The sequence below is a fragment of the Castanea sativa genome, chromosome 12 (assembly GCF_040712315.1).
Source record: "Castanea sativa cultivar Marrone di Chiusa Pesio chromosome 12, ASM4071231v1".
Classification (NCBI taxonomy): Eukaryota; Viridiplantae; Streptophyta; class Magnoliopsida; order Fagales; family Fagaceae; genus Castanea; species Castanea sativa.
In genome coordinates, this window is record NC_134024.1 from 24318963 (window position 1) to 24339936 (window position 20974).

The 20974-nt window shown below is 36.4% G+C and overlaps 2 protein-coding genes across 2 annotated transcripts; both read left to right on the forward strand.

Annotated features, from left to right (window-relative positions):
* Nucleotides 1–1812: 1812 nt before the first annotated feature.
* LOC142619899 (DEAD-box ATP-dependent RNA helicase 38-like) lies at nt 1813–7248 on the forward strand. Its single transcript, XM_075793259.1, has 8 exons — nt 1813–2217; nt 2548–2841; nt 3694–3921; nt 4818–4883; nt 5496–5897; nt 6002–6113; nt 6559–6644; nt 6904–7248. The coding sequence occupies exons 1-8, from the start codon at nt 1972–1974 to the stop codon at nt 6973–6975; spliced, it is 1506 nt and encodes a 501-aa protein (XP_075649374.1). The 5' UTR covers nt 1813–1971; the 3' UTR covers nt 6976–7248.
* A 2800-nt stretch (nt 7249–10048) lies between these two features.
* LOC142618466 (uncharacterized) lies at nt 10049–11793 on the forward strand. Its single transcript, XM_075791406.1, has 2 exons — nt 10049–10319; nt 11386–11793. The coding sequence occupies exons 1-2, from the start codon at nt 10070–10072 to the stop codon at nt 11574–11576; spliced, it is 441 nt and encodes a 146-aa protein (XP_075647521.1). The 5' UTR covers nt 10049–10069; the 3' UTR covers nt 11577–11793.
* The last annotated feature ends 9181 nt before the right edge of the window (nt 11794–20974 follow it).

Genomic DNA, 20974 nt, shown 5'->3' on the forward strand with positions numbered 1-20974 from the left:
AAAAAAAAAGTTACAAAAGAGAGGGAAAGAGACTAAAGTCTAAACTGTCAAGTTGCTGTAAAATATCATGTAGTTACATTCATCTGCCAGTATTCACACTTCATTATTCTATGCATACTGGAATAAGAGAAAAGGCCACATATAAGTATGTAACCATGTAAAATGCGTCTAGATTCAAAACAAATTAAAATAGGCTCGTTATTTCTTCTTGAAATGTTTTTTTTTTTGGTTGAGAATATTTCTTCTAGAAATGTTGATTAATAAGAAATTCTACCCAATTAATGAAATATCAATCTACATTTGCTTGAATTTGGATTACAAGTCAATGAGACTATAATGAAGTCTCTATCCATATCTTTCAAACTAGTATGTAACGCGTGCATACGCACAAGAATATTTGACCAATAATATATATATATATATATATATATATATATATATTTGAGGTTCTATTTGACCAATATTGATAAAAAGGGAAAAATTTTTGAAAATTTTTATCAGTTATCTTTGTCCTCATCAACTTCAAAAATTCTTAGAAAAAAATTGAACAATATTGATAACAAGGAAAAAAAAAATTGAAAAATTTTATCAGTTATCTCTATTCTCTATGTCCTCGCCAACTTAAAAAATTCTTGGAAAAAAATGTTCACTAGATGTGATATCATGATAACATATTTGTTTTCTTACGCATTTATCATGATGTCCTCATCAACTTCAATATGGGACTTTCATACCTCACAGGATCACCTAAATGTACAACTTGCCTTCAATGTGAAAGATTTAAATAGTTAAAAAAAAACAACAAAAAACAAACAAAAATTAGTGTTAGGGTTTTCTTGAGAGAGAGAGAGAATTGGGTTTCTATTTATACTTAACAGGGTTTAATAACTGTTGCAAAATATCGAAACAATATATGAGGATAAAAGAAAGAAACAGTTAATCACAACCCAATCTTGGATTTTGACATGATTTTTTTTATATTTAGTGTTGGTTTGGATCCAGCTTATTAGTGCTGCCTCTGCGTTTTGCTTTTTTTTTTTTTTTTTTTAACCCAGCCGCAAGGTTGGACTTTTCAGCCATGAACAGTGTACAAATGCACTGTTCATGGGTCCCACAAATTTTATTTTTTAGCAACTTTTTCATTAAAAATGGGTCTCACGGTACTATTCACACATTTAAAAATTATTTTACTACAATATTTTCAGTTTTCAATTTTTAATTTCAACAAAATAAGTTCTATCCAAACGGACCCTTAATCCTACGTGTTATAGTGACAAAATATTAACTCCATGGATCTTTGCTTTTACTGAATTCTGTGGATCTTTAACAACATAAATTTGTTTACATTCAGGCTGTAGATTTATAGCTCTTATACTTCCGAATATGTATCATAGAACTAAGGCATGGTGCTGAAAATATCACCTATGCTGGGAAATTAGTAACAGTAGAAATTATTATGGTCCATAGATGTAGATGTAGTTGTACATGGTCTTTAAATTACAGGGCATAGATAAGTTTTATTTTCATAATAGAGCACCGAAAACCAATGTCGTTTCCTAGTGGCTAGGTTTTTTTTACTGTCATTGTCTTCTTCTTCTTCTTCTTTGTTTGCACAGTAGCTTGGTAAACTCAGGTGAAAGAGACAGAGGGGGAAAAGAAGAGAGAGAAAGAATAAAAAATAATGCTATAAAAATTGTATGTAAAGTTGTTATGTTCCGACCCTTAGATTGTTTAGTAGCCACGTGTCGTTCATCTAAAATAAAAATGGAGATAACTGGAGACTTGAAAACGGGAGAGGAGCCACTCCCTTCTAATATAAGCGTAAATTTTAAACTATAATATCCGACTTTTCAGTCAAGCTTCCCCATCATCTTCCTCCCCCTATCTGAGTACCTGTATAAACCATTCTCTTCACTCTACTCTTTTAAGTTTTTTTTTTTTTTTTTGTTTTATCGATCTCTCTAGCTTATAATGGCTGACACCGCCACCGCCACCACGGCAGCGCCGCCGCCACAGGAAATCCCTCTTCCAAAGACGGAGACGAAACGCTGGGGCGACGAAGAAGACGACGAGCCTTTGGAGGACCCGGCTATTTCGTCGACTTCGCAGCAGGACAAAGCCGCCGCCGAACTCAACGTCGAGGCCTTGACCATCGACGACACCAAAAGCACCGTCAACAAGTACCTCGATGAACCCCAAGACGCTCACATCACTGCGGTACCATCAATCTCTCTCTCTCTCTCTCACATCACCAAGATTTGAATTTCTTAATTTGCCTGATCCTAATTAGGGTTTCGATCAACTCATTACATAATAAAGTACTGATTTTGATTATAGTTTGAGATTTTCATCATTGATATTAATTTTTGTTTTGATGCTTATACGGTGTTGTAAGAGATATAGTGTTCTATAGTTTTAATTCCTATTATTATGTCACTTGGAACATGAATGCAGAAACACACATGTATAGTTGAGAGTCTAATAGATATGTTTTGTTCAGTTTTCAATTTTGGGTTTTGATGTATTAGGGGGGTTTATTTGATGTAGGTTACTGTGAATGATACCCCGTATACATCTGCCAGTACTTTCGAGGACTTGAATCTGTCGAAGGAGCTTCTGAAGGGTTTATATATTGAGATGAAATTCCAGAAGCCGAGTAAAATTCAAGCTATTAGTTTGCCCATGATTTTGACTCCTCCACATAAGGATTTGATAGCCCAGGCGCATAATGGTTCTGGAAAAACTACTTGTTTTGTGCTTGGGATGTTGAGTCGCATTGATCTGAATCTAAAGGCTCCTCAGGCCCTTTGCGTCTGCCCCACGAGAGAGTTGGCTTTGCAGGTAAAATTTTGCTCTTAATTTGTTATATACTTAAATGTTTCGTTTTGTTTCTTTGATGTTGTTCTTTTTAATGTTCTGTTCAAGATCATCCCTTAAATACTGTAGGAATTATTTTAAGGATCTTGAATGTATTGTTTTTTCTCGGTCCGCATGGTCTTAATTAAATATGAACCCAAGTTATAATAGTTTGTAATTTATTGGTGGTGGTATGTTATTGAAATTTTTTTTGCATGAAAACAAAATTCAGAAGTAGATCTTGTTAAAATGTTGTTTTCTGTGTCTTCATCTTGAAATCTCAACTGAACAACTGAAAACTTGTTAATATGTTGTATTTTGTGTCTTCATCTCCAAATCTCAATTACCCAACTGAAGACTATCTTTTATGAAATACTTCTGCTTTTTCTGTCCTCAGTATAGTTTAAAAATTATAGAATTACATTATTGAAGCTTAAACCAAAATGCTTGTTGAATTTTATGATTTCCAACTACTTGTCAGGGTGCCTCCTAGTGGTTGGAGGAGCTGTAGACCCACACATCCTGGGCTTGATCCTCACTAGGAGTTACCCTAGATTACCTGATACATGGTTTTGGTGGGTGGGATCGTGTATCCATGGTTTACTTCCTAGGGGTGGTTCCAAAGGGCTTCCTTGATAAGGTTCCATGTTATCAAAAAATTTAAAAATAAAAATAAAAATTTTTGATTTGCAATTCTAATGTATTCTAGCATGATATTCTTGGCTCATATTTTCTGGAGATCAGAATGATATGGTGAAAATTAAGTTCTGAAAACCCATGCAATTGCTTTTCTATGTTCCATATCTCTAACAAAGTTTAATTGTGTGCATCTGGCAGAATTTGGAAGTACTTCGGAAGATGGGGAAATACACAGAGATAACTTCTGAGTGTCTTGTGCCAATGGACAAAGCAAATTATGTTCCAATATCAAGAATACCCCCATTGTCAGCTCAAATTGTAATTGGAACTCCTGGGACAATAAGGAAATACATATTGAATGGGAAATTGGGCCTATCTTATATTAAGATTCTTGTTTTTGATGAGGCAGATCTCATGCTAGACGATGTAAGTTTTTTTTTTTTTTTGACTTAATACTAATAGTTGAACATTCTGAAATATTGGGGTTAATAAATCCGAAGTTTTATGTAGCATGATGCCATTAGCCCTTGCTGGATTTAAAAAAAAAAAAAAAAAAAATCCAAGCTTCTAGTTTTCTTAGTTCTAACTTCTAATGGTGGTAAGTAAAGAATTTATCCATCCTTTAGTTTTAGCCCGTTTATTGGCATTGTAATTTCTGGAAATTATAGGAGTAAATTGTAAATATAATTAAACTTTTCATATAGCCAATAATACTAGAAATGAATAAAAAAAAAAGAAAAAAAAAAAGAGTAAAATCAAGCATTTGCAGCCCTTCAGTGAGTGAGGAGAAGAAAGATCTCCTGCCTTTTCTTTTGAGCTGGGGCAATCAATCAGTCCGTACTTTTCTGGGTGATTTGTGGTTGCAAGCATGTCTTACATGGTATGATATGTAGACATGAAACTACATGCATTTCTGATTGCCTAATGCCTTCAAGATCAATACAACAAAGCTGTCATATTTGGTGGTTAAATCTTGGGTTTATTTGGCCCAAGTTGCATTATGAAAATATATTCTACTGTATCCACAGGGTGAGATTTTTTAGCATTCTTTTTATTTATTGCTGAAACATTTTTGATGTGCAAGTGGACTAAAATTTTTACTTCATACTATTTATCAATTTTTTTTTTACTTCATACTAAGAAGCAAGTTGTCATGCATGCACCATCTTTCTTAGCACTAATGTGTTTTTTGCTCAATTCAACCGAAATCAACATCGCTAGAATTCCCGTTACATTATTTATTTCTAGTGCTTACTTGCATATGGATGCTTGGCTTGCAATTAAATTTAGTTTTTGATCATCGATTGCTCATTTTGATGTAGGCCGGCTTTAAAGATGATTCATTGAGGATAAAGAAGGACATTGAAAAAAAGAGTTCTCACTGCCAGGTTTGTTTAACTAATGTGGTTTGTGTATTTTTGTGTGTGTGGGCATATATTCTTAAAATGAGCTTTGCTTGATGAGTTCTTGCTATTTACTTTTTTCTTCCCTTCTGTTGACTTCATTCAAGATTTTAAATTACTTGTGAGTTGTGAAGTTGGGGAGATGCATTAGATGCTTCTCTTTTGTTTAAATGCTAATTTTACATATAGTTCCTTTATATGATGACCAAATACCTTTGGAGCTGCAATGAGAACAATATCAAAAGTACTTGGTGAAACCCAATTCCTAAAATTTCAGGCTAATAAGCCCATGAATATTACTTTAAAAATATCTCAGTTTGGTTTAAAGCACTTTGCAAGAGTCCCAAGAAAGATTAAAGGATCAAGTAGGTTATTGTTAGATATTACTAACTATTATGGTAAAGGTTGCATTATATCTGTTGTGTTTATATATTATCTATTACTTCCTTTCTTGTGGTAGGTAAGTTGTAGTTACATTAGGGATTGAAGCGATACTTTGCATAAGATATGTTGACATAGGTCTGAATGAGTTGTATTTCCAACTAAAAAAAAATAGTTAACTTATTTCTATAACCACTTTTTTTTCTTCTTTTTCAGGTTGTACTGTTTTCTGCTACATTTAATGAAACCGTTAAAAATTTCATTTCAAGGGTCGTCAAAGATTACAATCAACTTTATGTCAAGAAAGAGGAACTATCTTTAGAGTCTGTGAAGCAGTACAAGGTGCGTTGTCCTGATGAACGTGCCAAGGTTCTAGTGATTAGAGACAGAATATTTGAATTGGCAGAGAACTTGGGTCAGACAATAATATTTGTACGGACAAGAAATAATGCGGCAATGTTGCATAAGGCACTTGCTGAGCTTGGTTACACAGTTACTACCGTTCAAGGTGCTGCTACTCCAGAAGATAGAGACAAAATAATCCAAGAGTTCAAAAATAATTTGACTAAAGTTCTTATATCAACTGATTTACTCTCCAGAGGCTTTGACCAGCAACAGGTGCTTCACAATCCCCCTCCTCTTTGACTCTCTGTGCCTAAAGAGTGCTTCAAACTTGACATCTGAGTATTTGACTTTTTATTTTTTATTTTTTATAAATGTAGGTTAATTTGGTTATCAACTACGATCTTCCGGTGAATCATAACTACCAATCAGAGCCTGATTATGAGGTGTACCTGCATAGGATTGGTAGGGCAGGGCGTTTTGGCCGCAAGGGTGAGTACATACTATATATTTTAAGTGGTTGCTAAAATATTACCTGATACATGGGGTTCAAGGGATGTACGAGTAGTTTGGCGCCTAGGCTTGAATCCCACCAGCCCCCTTCTCCCCTATTACCTAGCCAAAGATAAAAAATAAAAATTGCCCCTGGCCATGTCAGATCTGAGGCCAGCCATAAAATTGTTTAAACATATTGTTTTGGTGCATGTTTGAAGAGCGTTGGTAGGAATGAAATGGACTTATGACTCCCAACTCTGAAGAATCTTCTTCTACATACGATCCTGGCAATCCATGACTTAGTTAATTGGATCCTGATTACATCTCTAGTCGTATGGAAGCAGAAGAATATTATGTCGTGATCCCTCTTCTTTATTAATTATTAAATATACAATATATAGTCCTTCGCAGTAACAATGTCTTGTGTTTTTTGTTCCTACAGGAGCTGTGTTTAACTTGCTGTGCAGTGAGAGGGATGAGATGATCATGACAAAAATTGAGGGATATTTTGGCACCCACATTGCAGAGGTAATTTTAAGAACTCCCTATCTAGCTATATGATTCTTTCCCTGTTTATGCTCTGAAGATGAAGGTAAATTGGAGATAATAGAAGAAAAAAGCTAGAACCTTGTCAAATTCTAGATATGATTCTTTCCTTGTCTATGCTCTTCTGATGATTATAGATAAATATAGTAGTATAGAGGAAAACGCTAGAATCTTTTGATCAAGTTTTGTTGGAGCAGCTCCTGTGCAAGATCTAAATTATGTTTTTGCACCTTTTTTGCAGGTCAATTCTTGGGATAGTGATGAAGACTACAACAATGCCCTTAAGGAGGCTGGATTGTTGTTTGATTCATAGATGGGGCTAGAGGAGCAACCAACTTACAGCGTTGTCGAAGAATTTTATTTAATTTTGTCATTGGCCTTCCGTTTGTTTCAGTATCCCCCTTTATGTTTGTGTTTCCAGAAGTTTAGTCTTTTTTTTTTTTGTGTGTAAATTGATGTAACAGTACTTTATGCATTTTTTGGTCCACAAATATAGTTCGTGTTGCGCAATGTAATTGTACTTTTTAGTACTATTTTTTCCCCCAAAATTCAAAATATTTATATCCAAAGCTCGTGTATTTTAAAATTTTAAAAGAATTGTATTAGATTTGATATTTTCATATTCAAAGGATTCTTTTGGTCCAAATTTAAAATAAATAAAAAATCAAAATCAGAGCTATTTTGTTTGTTATTTATTTTATTTTAAATAAGTAATTATTATCTTGTGAGAAAATATATTTAATATGTGCACAAGAAACTTAGAATATATTCTAAAAATAATATGTTAAAACGTGCAAAAGTGGATCGCACGTCAAGAGTAGTGCCGTCCCACTCCGAGTCAAAGCTCCCATACTACTTATGTATAGCTTCTTCGGATGTGGTTCTCATCTCAACTTATTTTGGTGTGTGTGTGTGTCGTTTTGGCAATTTTTACAGCATTACTTTTAGTGAGTTGCACCAATTTAGCTTCGGCTTTGAATGAACTCAAAGTCATACATGTAGGTGGAAAAGTACTGTGCCAGAATTGCACCCAAGGCTGGAACGAATGGGTTCATGGTTGCAAACCAATCAAAGGTAACATTTTTCTTAAATAGGTTGAGACTCAGTAAGTTTTTCCACCACCAAATAATGTGTCAATTAATTGGATTCATTGTAGGTGGTAAGGTATCAATAACATGCATGGATGATAGGAGTAGAGTTGTGTATTATGGAAGCGATGTGACCGACGAGTTAGGCCAATTCAATGTCATTGTGAACAAGTACATAAACAAGAAGGAACTCAAAGCTAAGCTATGCTCAGTGAGACTTGTTTCCTCTCCAGACTAGACTTGCAACATTCTCACAGACTTTGCTGGTGGAAAGAGAGGAGTGAAGCTCAACCTACCTAATTTGGTGTATCGTGATCAGATTAAATATACTTTAGGCCCATTTTACTTCACACAACCCTTGTGTGATGAACCCAATACCACTGATTCTAATGACACCTATGGAGGCCACTATTGATGTTTTTGAACTGAAACATATTGTTCTTTCTCTTCTATTTTGTTGTGTTTTTCTTTCTTTCTTAAAGTCTTGTACATCTTCTACTCCCTTGTGAGTTAAGAGGACTTTTGTTTTGAAGTGATGTAATAGTTACCACAAAATTGACTATAAATTAATTTAAAGTTTTTTTCCCTTAAAAATATAAAATAATGTGTGACATTATTACGTTGTTTTTTTTAATAAGAAAATCTAGTATCATAACTTATCTCATAACTTTTTTTATGTGATGCGGCAGTGTGAGTGATAGAGAAAAATTAATAGGTCGATATGTAAATAATAGACAACCACTCATAGTTTGCCACATTAGAATTGTGGTGAAAAATTGTGAAATAATGTGTAGTTCTAAAATTACTGTTCCAACAAGGTTTACGAAATCATTGAAATGTTTTTGTACAATCACATCAACAAATTAGTTTTGAACACCTAAATTAAGATTAGGGGTGACAAATGGGTGGATTTGGGGTGGACATAATTGTGTTGGGTATATAAAACCCATATACCCATTAAGACCCATTTAACTAATTGCTTCTAATCCAAATCCAACCCAACCCAATTATTATGGGTAAACTCCAACCCACCCAATTATCATAATTACTAAAATGCCACTAAAGTGAAAATGACCAAAGTACTCTAAAATCTTCAAAAATAACTAAAATTACCAAAAATATAAAATTACCAAAATACCCCTAAAACCCAAAAAATGACCAAAATACCCCCTAAAACCCAAAAAATGACCAAAATACCCTCCGAAACCTAAAAATTGCCAAAGTACCCTCGAAACCCAAATAATGACCAAAATACCCCCAAAATCTAAAAATTACCAAAATACCCCTAAACCCAAAAAATGACTAAAATACACCCGAAACCTAAAAATTACCAAAATGCCCCTAAAACCCAAAAATTACCAAAATATCCACGAACTCAAAAAATGGCACAAGGTAGCAGAGACGAGCACCTCTGGGAGCCGTTCTTTATAAGGAGCTTGACTAAAAGTGGTGGGTTGAAGTACATCGATATATACAGAGATTTGCTCCGCTGGAAGGACTTCCATCTAGTCTTACGCCGTATGATCCTCCCTCGTGTCGCAAAGCCCCCAAAGGATTTTTTTTGCGATCAACTTCTCAAAGAAGATAAGACCCTGGCATTAGAATAAAGATAAAATTGGTAAGGTGTCCAATATATTGGTAAAACAAATACAAAAATTTTAAGCTAAAAGCCAAATATATATGGATAACAAAGCCCAGCCTGACTAAAAGCCCAAATATAAGCAACAAAAGTGCATAAATTTTAAGTTAATAATTACCGACTAATTATTAACGCATCATTGTATTGGAGACAGAATATTTGAATTGACAAAAAAAATTTCAAGTTGTCAAATTATTATTGATTCTTATATGTGCCTACCACTTACATTGTTTTATTGTTTTTTTTTTTTTTTTTTTGGTAAACACATTGTTTTATTGTTTATTATTTAAGACTCCCACTTTAATAATTGTGAAAAAAAAATTGTAACAGTAGAATTGTTTGATTAAATTATTGCTAACGTTACACAATCCACTCATGTAACAATAAATGTAACCAAAAATAGTTCATCAAAAGAAGTTATAACTGTCTAACAATAAAACAACTAATGGATCAACTGATCTCAAAACTTTAGGAGGATTTTGATGGCCAGCCTATTGTGCCACATAACACAAGGACACAGTCAATGCAAATCTACAACAAACAGATTCACCCAAAATGCAAGCCGCTTTTCTTGAACTAGCGCACACGAACATAAACACATAATCATGTACATTTTCTTTGTTCTTCAAATTTTCGCATTTCATTAGTTCTTCCATATTTTTTTCCGCAAGGAAAGAAAGATGTATCGATCGTCGAGCTGGACCCGCGTGACGGATGACTACTCCGATCCTCCATCTAAGGCAGCGCCACCGAGCCTAAGACCGTCGAATTCATTTGATAGCAATGTCAATGAGCTGCCAGGCTATGATCCCATCGTCGAGTTGGCTAGGAAGGAGAAGGCACGAGCCAAATTTGCTGAGAATGCTGTGCATGTTATACCCTTTGTGCTGTTTCTCTGTGCCATTGTGCTTTGGTTCTTTTCTAATCCAGGTAGGTTAAGGTGGCCAAATCCCACCATGCTTTTATACTTTAATACTTTTTTTTTGGCATTCACTTTCATGTGTTTTAATATAGACATTTAAAAATTTGTGAACATTTCTGTATCAATTATAGAAATTAATGAAAAATAATAAATGTAGACGAGTGTAAGAAAATATTTTCACAATTCCAAAACACCACTATAATCATGTCATAGCCTACACGTGAACCTGTAGATATTGAGATTTTGTTTTGTTTTGAGAAAAAAAATAATGTAACTTATGTTTCTCATTTTGGATTTTCAGTCTTCTTCTTCTTCTTCTTCTTCTTCTTCTTCTTTTTTTTTTTTTTTTTTTTTTTTTTTCAGTAAATAGTCTAAATAGTTGATAGAAGAGGTATTTGAATCCTGTACATTTTTATTGAAAACATAAAGAAGTGATTGCTGAACTATAAGGCTCTTGGCATGTTATTTTCTCTTATAGAAATCAAAGAAAATAGAGCGCTAGAGGCTACTCTCTCACTTTCTCTCATTGAGTACAAATAGTGTATAATTAAACAAATTCCTATTCAAATGACATGTCAAAATTCATGCATCTTATTCTAAGCAAGAGGATAATTAATCATGTTTTAATTAACTACAAATTCACTTATTTGTTTTGTTTATGTAGATATGTAATATGACTATTTGTTTTAAGAGATGGCATCTTATTATTCAGGTAGCTCTTGTCCCGTATCATAATTTAGTGACTTGATCATGATTGAGAACAAGTCCAGAAGGATCTGAACAGTGAACCATTTGTTTTGCTCCATTCATTAGCAATTAAATCAACTGGCTGTGGTGCCAAATTAATGTGATATTTTATTATGTAGAAAATTGTTCACCAAATACTTAGACAAGTTTCGATTTGAACCCAAGATTTTGTTTATAAATGTGTGAAATTACCATGATCATGAGATAGAAATTTTTTTTTTTTTTTTTCTAGGCAAACAAACAAGAACGAGTGTCAATACCTAAGCAAAAGATAATTTATATGTTTGTTTATTTAAATTAAATTTGACATATTTCTTTTTGATGCAGATGTCAATTTGGGAATTAAAGGGGATCCAGTAGCAGTAAAAGGATTGAGATTGACACTCGATGGAGAAATCGATAATGATAGTGATGGTACCCAAACAGGGTTTTTACCGTTAATGGACTCAGAGGAGGACTCACCTAATCGACTCCACAAACACAAACATTCAAAGAAATTGACCAAGGGACTCAAATGATGCCTTTCATTTCCCACCGGGTATTAATATTTTCTTATTTTTGGTTTAATTTGGAACCCATTTAATTATATTGGGATTTCCCCAGATTTGTATTTCCTCTTCACTTTTTATATATGTGATATGTCCCATACTCTATGATAAATTAATGATGTAATTAGGTAAATAGTATGGCTTTGCTCAAAGGAGAAGCAAGAAGAAGAGGTGATTGAATAAGAAATGAGAGAAAAATAATTTCTACTTAGGGGCTGTGCTTCTTATCCATGCTTTATAAAGCTTTCATATATAAGCATCCTTCGAGCACATTTAGCTTATTAGGCATTTGGATTAGCTTTTTTCTGTTTGGTTTATAATCTAATTTGATGATATCCAGTTTTTTAAGGTCTTACTCTTTTCTTTTTTTTTTAATGGTACAATTGTATTTTTACCGACTTTCAATTTCAACAAAAAGCTAATCCAAATGCACGTTTTGCATGGCCTGAGAAGGTCTTCTAGTCTTTGATTTCTTTCTCTAGGTTTGAGTCTTCATTTGCAATCATTGTTGCCAATTGGCATAAAGCACGACACTTGATGAATTAATATTATCAAAATTTAGCATAGTGGGTGGTATGATCATTTCGGATAGATAAGTAGAAACATTGTGTATCTAGTATATATATAACCATCTTCTCATACATGGACTATGTGAGGGGGTGATTATATGCTGGATACACCATATATCTCTTTTAGTCTTTGATTTCCTTAGGTTGGGTCTTCATTTGCAATCGTAGTTGCCAATTGGCATGAAGCAGGACACTTAATGAATTAATATTATCAAAACTTAGCATAGTGGGTGGTATGGTCATTTCGGATAGAAAAGTAAAAATATTGTGTATCCAATATATAAATGTAACCACTTCTCATGTATGGACAATGTGAAAAGGTGATTATATATGTTGGATGCACCATATATGGTATCGTTGTACTAGGTACTCATCTCCACAATAATGAAGTAGAATAACTGGCTCTTGTGAATTGTGATAGTTGATCCGAATGGCTAACATGGGCTACTTGCTAGTAGATCTATATCAACATATATTGAATTATGATACAAACTTGACAACTGCAGCTATGACCTCCTATATGGACCAGTCAAAGAGGAATGTGAATATTTGATAAGCATGACGATTTTTTTTATTTTTTATGTCCTCCTTAAATATTGTTTCTGAGATCTACCTGCTTTGCTTATGATAGACCTACGTATCAATATAAGTCTTGGTCTTTTGCTCCAGCCCACACAGAATTATTTGGAGATAAGTCACTATCCAAACATGCTTACACTCTTCTTGAAAAGCAAACACCTACTAAAATAACTCATCCGCTGCATCAAAATTAATTGTCAAACCGAAGGAGGTTACAACTTACAGGCTGTATTGCTAAGAGAAAGATTGGTATCCACACTAAACATGCAACTGATAGGATTTATTTATATCTCTAGCAAATACCAATGGGCTAATATAACATAAAGACATCACTTGATTAAAAAAATTAAAGTCAATGAGTTTAAGCCCAATTATGTTTACAGTGACCACTCAGTCTTGTCAATTGTCATTAGTATCCCATGTATAACAGTTCAACACTTAACAAATCACACCATTACCACCGCATACCTTTGGTGCGATTGTCACTCCACAAGTATAAGTGCTTGTGGGGTGTGGGGGCAATGGCCGAGGTTCAAGTCTCCAAGAAGGAGCTTCACACACATATACACTTAAATTAAGTTAGAATAGAATTTCTATCTTGTAAAAAAAAAAAAAAAAAACCTAATCACACCACTCATACGTGGAAAATTCAACACAAAAACAAAGTAAAATTTTATGGGCACACACGCAAACACACACACATATATATAATACTGAGTATTTATTTATCCTAAGGTTGCATATTTAAAATGATTTTTAAAGTGTTTTTTAGATAACTTAATATTTAAAGATTTGATTGTGACGGATTAACCTCACTCAAATTGCAACTTGGCATTTCCCTAAAGGGGTTGATTTTGATGGGCTACAAATAATTTGCCAAATAATCTCAGTTATCACCTATAGCAACAAAAAGGTTATGGTGGGCAAGGAAATGCACAAGTTGGCATTAGAGCAATTCCATCAACTTATGCCCAAAAAAGAGGAAAAAAAAAAAACATTTTGCAACATCAGAAGTAATTTTATTTATTTTACATTAACACTTGTACAATACACCCTATATCTCATTTTTTTTTATTTTGCATTCCATCACATTAAAATAATATATTTTCTACCCACGATCTTACACCACAAAAGGAGAGAGAAGGGCAAAGAGAGAAAAGAGAATATAAAATTAATTAATTTGGTAAAGAAGGATGCTATAGTATTATGCAAAAATACATAATACAGTAGCAAAAATGCAAATTCTGATGCAAAATGCATCATCCAATCGAGTTGGTTTTTGTGCATTTGCGTCAATAGTGTTATGCATTTTGTATTCTCAATGGCTTTGGATCACCCAATGTGAATGTTCTTACCCCCTCGTTAAAAGTAATTGTTTCAAATAATGGAAACCCACTTGAAATAAATACCCGGATAAAAGAAATGACAAATCATGCAGGATATAATTTGCATCCAAATCCCAAAATTTGACTACAAAATAATTAGGAAAAATAAAATCTCACATTCCGAGAAGATTCTTTGTTTATGAAAATATAAATAGAAAATTATTCATGAATATGAAGTGGGGACATCATCAGCAACAATGCTGATTATGTAAAGGGGAGATGCCTCCATCCACAACATGCATACAAGAGAATGTTTTTTTGCCCCCAAAACTAAAACATACGAGCAATGCAATTACAATACTTTGCACAAAAATTAAATAGACAGCAACCAAATCCTTTAGTCAAATTATGCAGGATATAAATCCTAAGGTCATCAGGCTGACTAAAAGTGAGAGATTTTATTAGCTCATAATAAAAAGTCATGAATTTTTCTTTTTCTTTTTGTGATTACAGTAAAAAAAAAAAAAAAAGTAATTACACATAACCCACATGTGGTTTGGGCGAAAATCACTTTGTCTACCCGTTGTTCAAAAAGTATCACTTAACCCACCTGTGGTATGTTTTGTTTGTTTTTCGTAACCCATCTCTGTTAAAATTAGGGCTAAATAGGTATTTTTGCTCAAATTTTATGTCTCTCTCCTCCCAAAACAAAAAATAGCGCAAAAATACAAGAGAAAGAAGATCAAAAAGGGAGGGTTTTGTGAAAATAAAACCCATTCTAAAATTCCAATCTAGTCAACTAAACACATTTTCCTACAACTAATCAAAAGACACACACACACACACCCACAAAATAGAAACAACCAAATCAAACGCCCAACAAGCAAAACACAACAAATCTCAAAACCCCATCACACATGGCCAAAAAAAGCAGCGACCTCCTTCATCTTCTCAATCTTGTTACCAGTGGTCCCAAACCCAAGTGGCTCTTACAATGCAGCAGCAAGAATGAACGACTGGTAGTCCTAGAACCCAACGGCATGAGCCATAAGCAAGTTCCTCTTGGAAAATCATTCCTCAAATTGATACACTTGGAAGTAATCAGTGATTGTCTCGTTACAGCAAAATTGTGACCACTAATTACACTCCCAACCTTTGGTACACACCTTCTTGCCAAGCACTGTCTTCACCTTAGTCACTGTGTCCGGGTCAGACTCCACCGCCACTGCCAGCACCACCAGTGCCAAAATTACCAAAATTCCCTTCGCTTTCTTTTTCATTTCTTTGGTGATGTTTTGGACAAAGAAGCAAGTTTAAGCTTCTGGGTTTTTCTGGGATGTGTTTTTGTGAAGGAAGAAGTAAGACGAAGAAGAGGAGAGTTGGATCGGTGAGTCACCATCACTCCTTTGACTGTTCCGGTGGTCCCCGACGAGTAAAATATCGCCGCCAAATCGGACTGTCTCACGTCGACGTGGTCCAGCTTTTGTATCGGAGTACTACTCGTTGTCAATGAGTCGAAATCGTGCGAGTCGAGGAGAATGGTTTTGAAATGGAGAGTGGTAATATTTGAAAGCTTATGAGCAGAGGATGTTGGCTGCTGTTCCATAGTTGACGCCAATGGATAATGTGGCGGCGGAGGAGTGGTGGAGTGAGAACAAGGATAGGAAGATGAGAATTAGGAGAAGTTTGGGTTGTGATTTTGAAAGTTTTGCCATAGCTATTAATTTTCACAAAACCCTCCCTTTTTGATCTTCTTTCTCTTGTATTTTTGCGCTATTTTTTGTTTTGGGAGGAGAGAGACATAAAATTTGAGCAAAAATACCTATTTACCCCTTATTTTAACAGATGTGGGTTAAAATTTGAACAAGAAATTTCAGGTCGGAGCCTCATCCCTCAAAATTCTCAGCAGCCTGAAAATCAAAGCAGACGAGAATCTTCCACCCACTTCTCGGCAATGAAGACTTCCTGAATGGCCTGTGGTGAAATATCAAAATAAATGCATTATTAGTAACACGAGTCTAAAGTACATAAGAATGTTTCTTTCGTTAAGAGGTAATGAAAGTAATAAAGTGAAGATAAGATTTAAATGCTCACCAAAGCCAAATCCCTTTTTAGCAAAAGGAACAGATGCGGCTGGTTCATCTTGTCCAGGGCGTCCATGTCCTTGGGCAGAAGAAGGGGACGTTCCAAGGCGTCGGCCAGGTGGTGAGCGTGACCTTGTTGGAACGCCCACTCGTCATCCTCTCAGACGAAGAACACGCGCCCATCGAAACTTCGGGCATACAAGGTCTGGTAATTGCACAGCCTGATTCCAGCTCCGAAGAAGAAGATATGGACGCTCTACGGAAGCTGATGAATAAGAGGGATGCGAAAGTCTCTCAAAAGAGAACGGGCGGGTCGCAGGTCCCTCCGTCCTTGCCACCACCCCCTCCTCCTTTCGATCCTAAGCCTCCCGTTTCGGAGCCTAAGAAGAAGAGGAAGAGTAAGGCTGAGGAGGCAGATGCGGAGAGGCAGAAGAAATTGTTGCGAGGACCCTGGCTCTTCTCTGACGGCAGTTGTCTAGGAATGTGCCGAAAGAGGAATCGCTGCAATCGGGCGAGAGTATAGGATGATGGAGGGATCGTCTGGAAGTTCGCGGTTAGAAAGGAAGCTGGGTCGTGCCACGTCTATCCTTCTGCGTCGTTTGTCTCCTGCAATGGTCGCGTTGTCAATTGCTTGAAAGTCCACTAATATAGGATCGTATCCTAGTATCAGATGGGCAGCTCTCACTTGTAGGTCTTCACTGACAAAGACTTCAGAACAAAGGATGCGATTTAAGTCTGCGACGTTGCAAAAGCTTAGACGCGGACTTACGTGCTGTTTATCTGTGAAAAGAAACGTCTGAGAAGACGAGCATGGTCGGATTAGTGATAAATATCAAGGAAAAAACAATAATGCGCAATATAATTCAAAAACGGCAAAAGTAACGGGATTGAGTCATGGGTTAGGAAATCTAACTCCTATGGAGTCACACCTGGCTCTCCCTATTCGACTGGGTAGTGAGGACCGTCAAACCAATTTCCTGAGGCGATGAGATAGTCGTCTTTCATGCCTTTGTTGGATTTGGGAAGACAGGATATCAGCCTAACGACGCTAGACTGAATTTAATGTAGTATCCTACACTTTTGAGTTTATGGCACTCGTACATATAGGCAACATCGTGCCATGTGAGGTTCATACCCATTTGCTCGTTTAGAGTATTGACACAGCCTAAGACCCTAAATACGTTTGGTGTGCACTGATCTAGGCATAACTTGTGGTTACATAGGTATTCGCTAGTTACATTTTTCATGGGGAGGGTCATCCCACCTTCTATGAAGGAAATCATGGGAATGATAACCTCTCCCTCTTTCCTAGCGTCACTTATGGCTTCTACTGGGCAATATTTCAAGCCTACGTCGTGAGGAATCTGATATTTGGCCCTAAAACCCTTCATACTGGCGTCAGTATCAACTAGACACTTAAATCTACCCATTTGGTGGGAATGAAACGAAAGTTTGAAGAAGGAAAGGGATCTAGATGGTGGTCGAGGATAGAAGCCGAGAAGGAATGAGTAAGGAAAAGTGAGAACTTACAGGAGTTGATTAGGTGAGTCTTCATGAAGGTAATAATTGGCACTTAGATTTGATTGATTTCTGAAAGAATGGATGGAGATACGGGTTCCTAGGTGTTTTGAATTGCGGGAGGCGACCTCAAAATTAAAACTCTCCCGCTCAAATTTTTAGAACAAACCTGGGCCGTTGGATGCGTATCCCACCCTTGAACGTGGGGAACATGATGTAATTTGCGGTCATAAATGCGCGCGTTCCGGGTTTCGAAGCGTCAGAGAAGTTTTCAGGGAATGAAATGACCCCTACACGTGTGGCGGTTTGCAAAGTATGTGGAGGGTGCACTGTTTGGTTCAAAACTCTATTTCTCCCCTCGGATGGGAGGGAAAAATAAAGTTTTGAGGGGCTATTGTAGGGGGTAAAGTGCTTGAATAAACGTTTGGGCCTGATTGATTGGTACAAGTCTGTTTGATCAAGGTCTCTAGGCCCACAAGTCAGTCCGCACTATAGAGGTCCGAGAAGTTGTCCGAGGAGGAGTATCTCCTCGAACAGGCCCAGCAACGGCCCTGGGACTTGCTAAACGGGTTAGAGGCAGAATTCTGGAATAACTGGTGGGTAAAAGTGTGATCCAAACACCCTTTAGAAGCAGGAACATGTGAGAAATATCTGAGGAAAAAGCTGCTACCACCACATTAAAGGCCCTGCATCTACCTCCTGATCGCATTAATGGAGAAATGACATCTGAACAGTAGAATTCAGCCTTCTTGCCATTATTTGAAAACTTCAAGAAGGTGGTGGACGGGAGAAGTATCTAAAAGGAATATTTGTGTGACACGTGGACGAAATAGGGAAAAAGAAGAAGTATATAAAAAGACGAGAGAGGAAAGAATGAGGGACCTTCTGGTTAGCTGAAAAAGAATTAAGAATTGTAATCTTTGGCATAGAAAGAGAAGTACTATACAAATTGTCCTCGGCTTACGTCCGAGGAGGCTTCTTTGTCATATTTATTTATCACTTGCATAGATTGTGGCACTCTAGCCTGTTAATCAACTTCCAACATCTCAAACCTAAGTTTCAAACCCATACTCTACAAATTTCATTGTATAAGGCTCATTGGGCCTGAGTCCATCACTTGTTTTTGGGTCCAGGTACAATTATGCACTTACATAAATCATGTTGAAGAACATAAATACACAAGAACATAAACCCATATTAGCCTCTAAGCACGCGCTCATGCACGTACTCAGAGGTTCTTCTATTTTTTTGGGTAAAATTTAATAATTTGTTTCAATTATAATATTAATATTTGATACAAATGCATAACACTCATCAGACCCCTAAGTTTTTTTTGTAATTGAAAAATATAGTAATCTCAAATTATAACTTATACAAATTATTAAATTTTACCCAAAAAAGTAGTAACTTTTTCACGTGGGTTTCTAAAATAAAAAAATAAAAAACATTGTAATGTGGGATTAAAAAAAAATTTGGCCAATTAAAAAAATAAAGAAAGAGAAGTTTAAACGTGAAGTTTGTTTCTGAATAAGTGGGTTAGTGGAAGAGTAATCCTATTTTTTGGGCAATGTTTTAATGGAAGTTAAAGATGTATTTTTACTTTGTTGTCCTTTAATTTTGTCTCTACTTAAATCTAGGAAAATAGGGGTATTTTGGAATATAGAAGCCCCTTAAATAATAGTATAGATTACAAGAACACAAACCATATCACAAGAACATAAAAATGCAAACGAAAAAAAAAAATTAAATACTAAGGAAGAACAAAGAACATACTACTCAAAGATTTTATTTTCCAACATTTCTCATAACACAAATTCAACTAAATACATAGAATTTCATTCCAAACATGATGTGGGATGAAAACACTCAACCCGTCCCTGGACGGACATCACCTCGGCAGCCGTCCAGAAGTTATCCTCAGGCCAAGGGTAACGGACAAGGACGTCCAGAGGGTGATAGCGAAGCTACATCCCTCGTCCGTGGGATGCGCACAGCCTACCCTGAGAGGACTCGTCCATGTAAAGATTCGTGGACTAGGATGTTACACTTGGAATTAACAGGCGCACTCGACGAAGGAATTCCAGGACGAGGGTATCATACTTAGGAGAATCTCCGAATATAATGTGACAATCCCTTATCCCACGCATAACGGTCATGTACCCGTTGTGAAATAGAAATGTAACTCCTAAACGGTTATGGCAGTTACGTTAAACCTCCTTAAATCCAGGAGAGGTTCCTATCTCGATAACCGTCTATGAAGGCGCTATATAAAGACTGATTCAGACAAGGCAAAGGTATGTGTGATTTCGACTCCAAAAAAGTTAGAACTCCAAAAACATAGTGAGAAGAACTAACTTTACCATCGGAGGGTTTTTGGCCGGCAGCCCCGGTCGCCTTTGATTGGCTTCTCTTTCTTTTTCAGGCCGCAGAGAGAGCAACCGGTCCTATCAAGTCCGAAGCATCCAGCCTACTGATCTTCTTGGCATCATCTGTTGGCGCCGTCTGTGGGGACGTATCCGCAGCAGATAACCAAAGAGGTGAATTTTCTTGTTGTTGATTGTGCATCATCATACAATGCAATTATTGGAAGGCCAACTTTGAACAGTTGGAAAGCGGTAACCTCTACCTACCACCTGTCCATTAAATTCCCGACCGAGCACGGAGTAGGCCAGGTACAAGGAGACCAGCTGGCTGCCAGAGAATGCTACTTAGCCATGCTGGCCATGGACGAGCATATGCAGACAATGAGTATAGACGGAAAAAGGGTCGTGGCTGAGCCCACTGAAGCATTAGAGGACGTCCCTTTGGACGATGACTAGCCCGAGAAGTCTACCAGAGTTGGGGCAAGCATGGAAGAGGGGGCAAAGCACGCTTTGGTCCGGTTTCTGAGGAAAAACCTCGATGTCTTTGCATGGAGTCATGAGGACATGCCTGGCATTGATCCAAACGTCATTACCCACAGCCTGAACGTGTGTCCCTATTCGAAACCAGTGCGTCAAAAGAGAAGAGTTTTTGCTCCCGAGCGAGATAATGCCATTAAGGAAGAGGTGCAGAAGTTGGTCGCCGCGAAGTTTATCCGAGAAGTTCATTACCCAGACTGGTTGGCGAACGTAGTCATGGTCAAGAAAGCCAATGGCAAGTGGCGGATGTGCGTGGACTTCACCGATCTCAACAAAGCTTGCCCCAAGGATAGCTACCCATTGCCGCGCATTGACCAGTTAGTGGACTCGACGGCAGGTCACAGGATACTTAGCTTCATGGACGCTTTCTCAGTGTACAACCAGATTCAGATG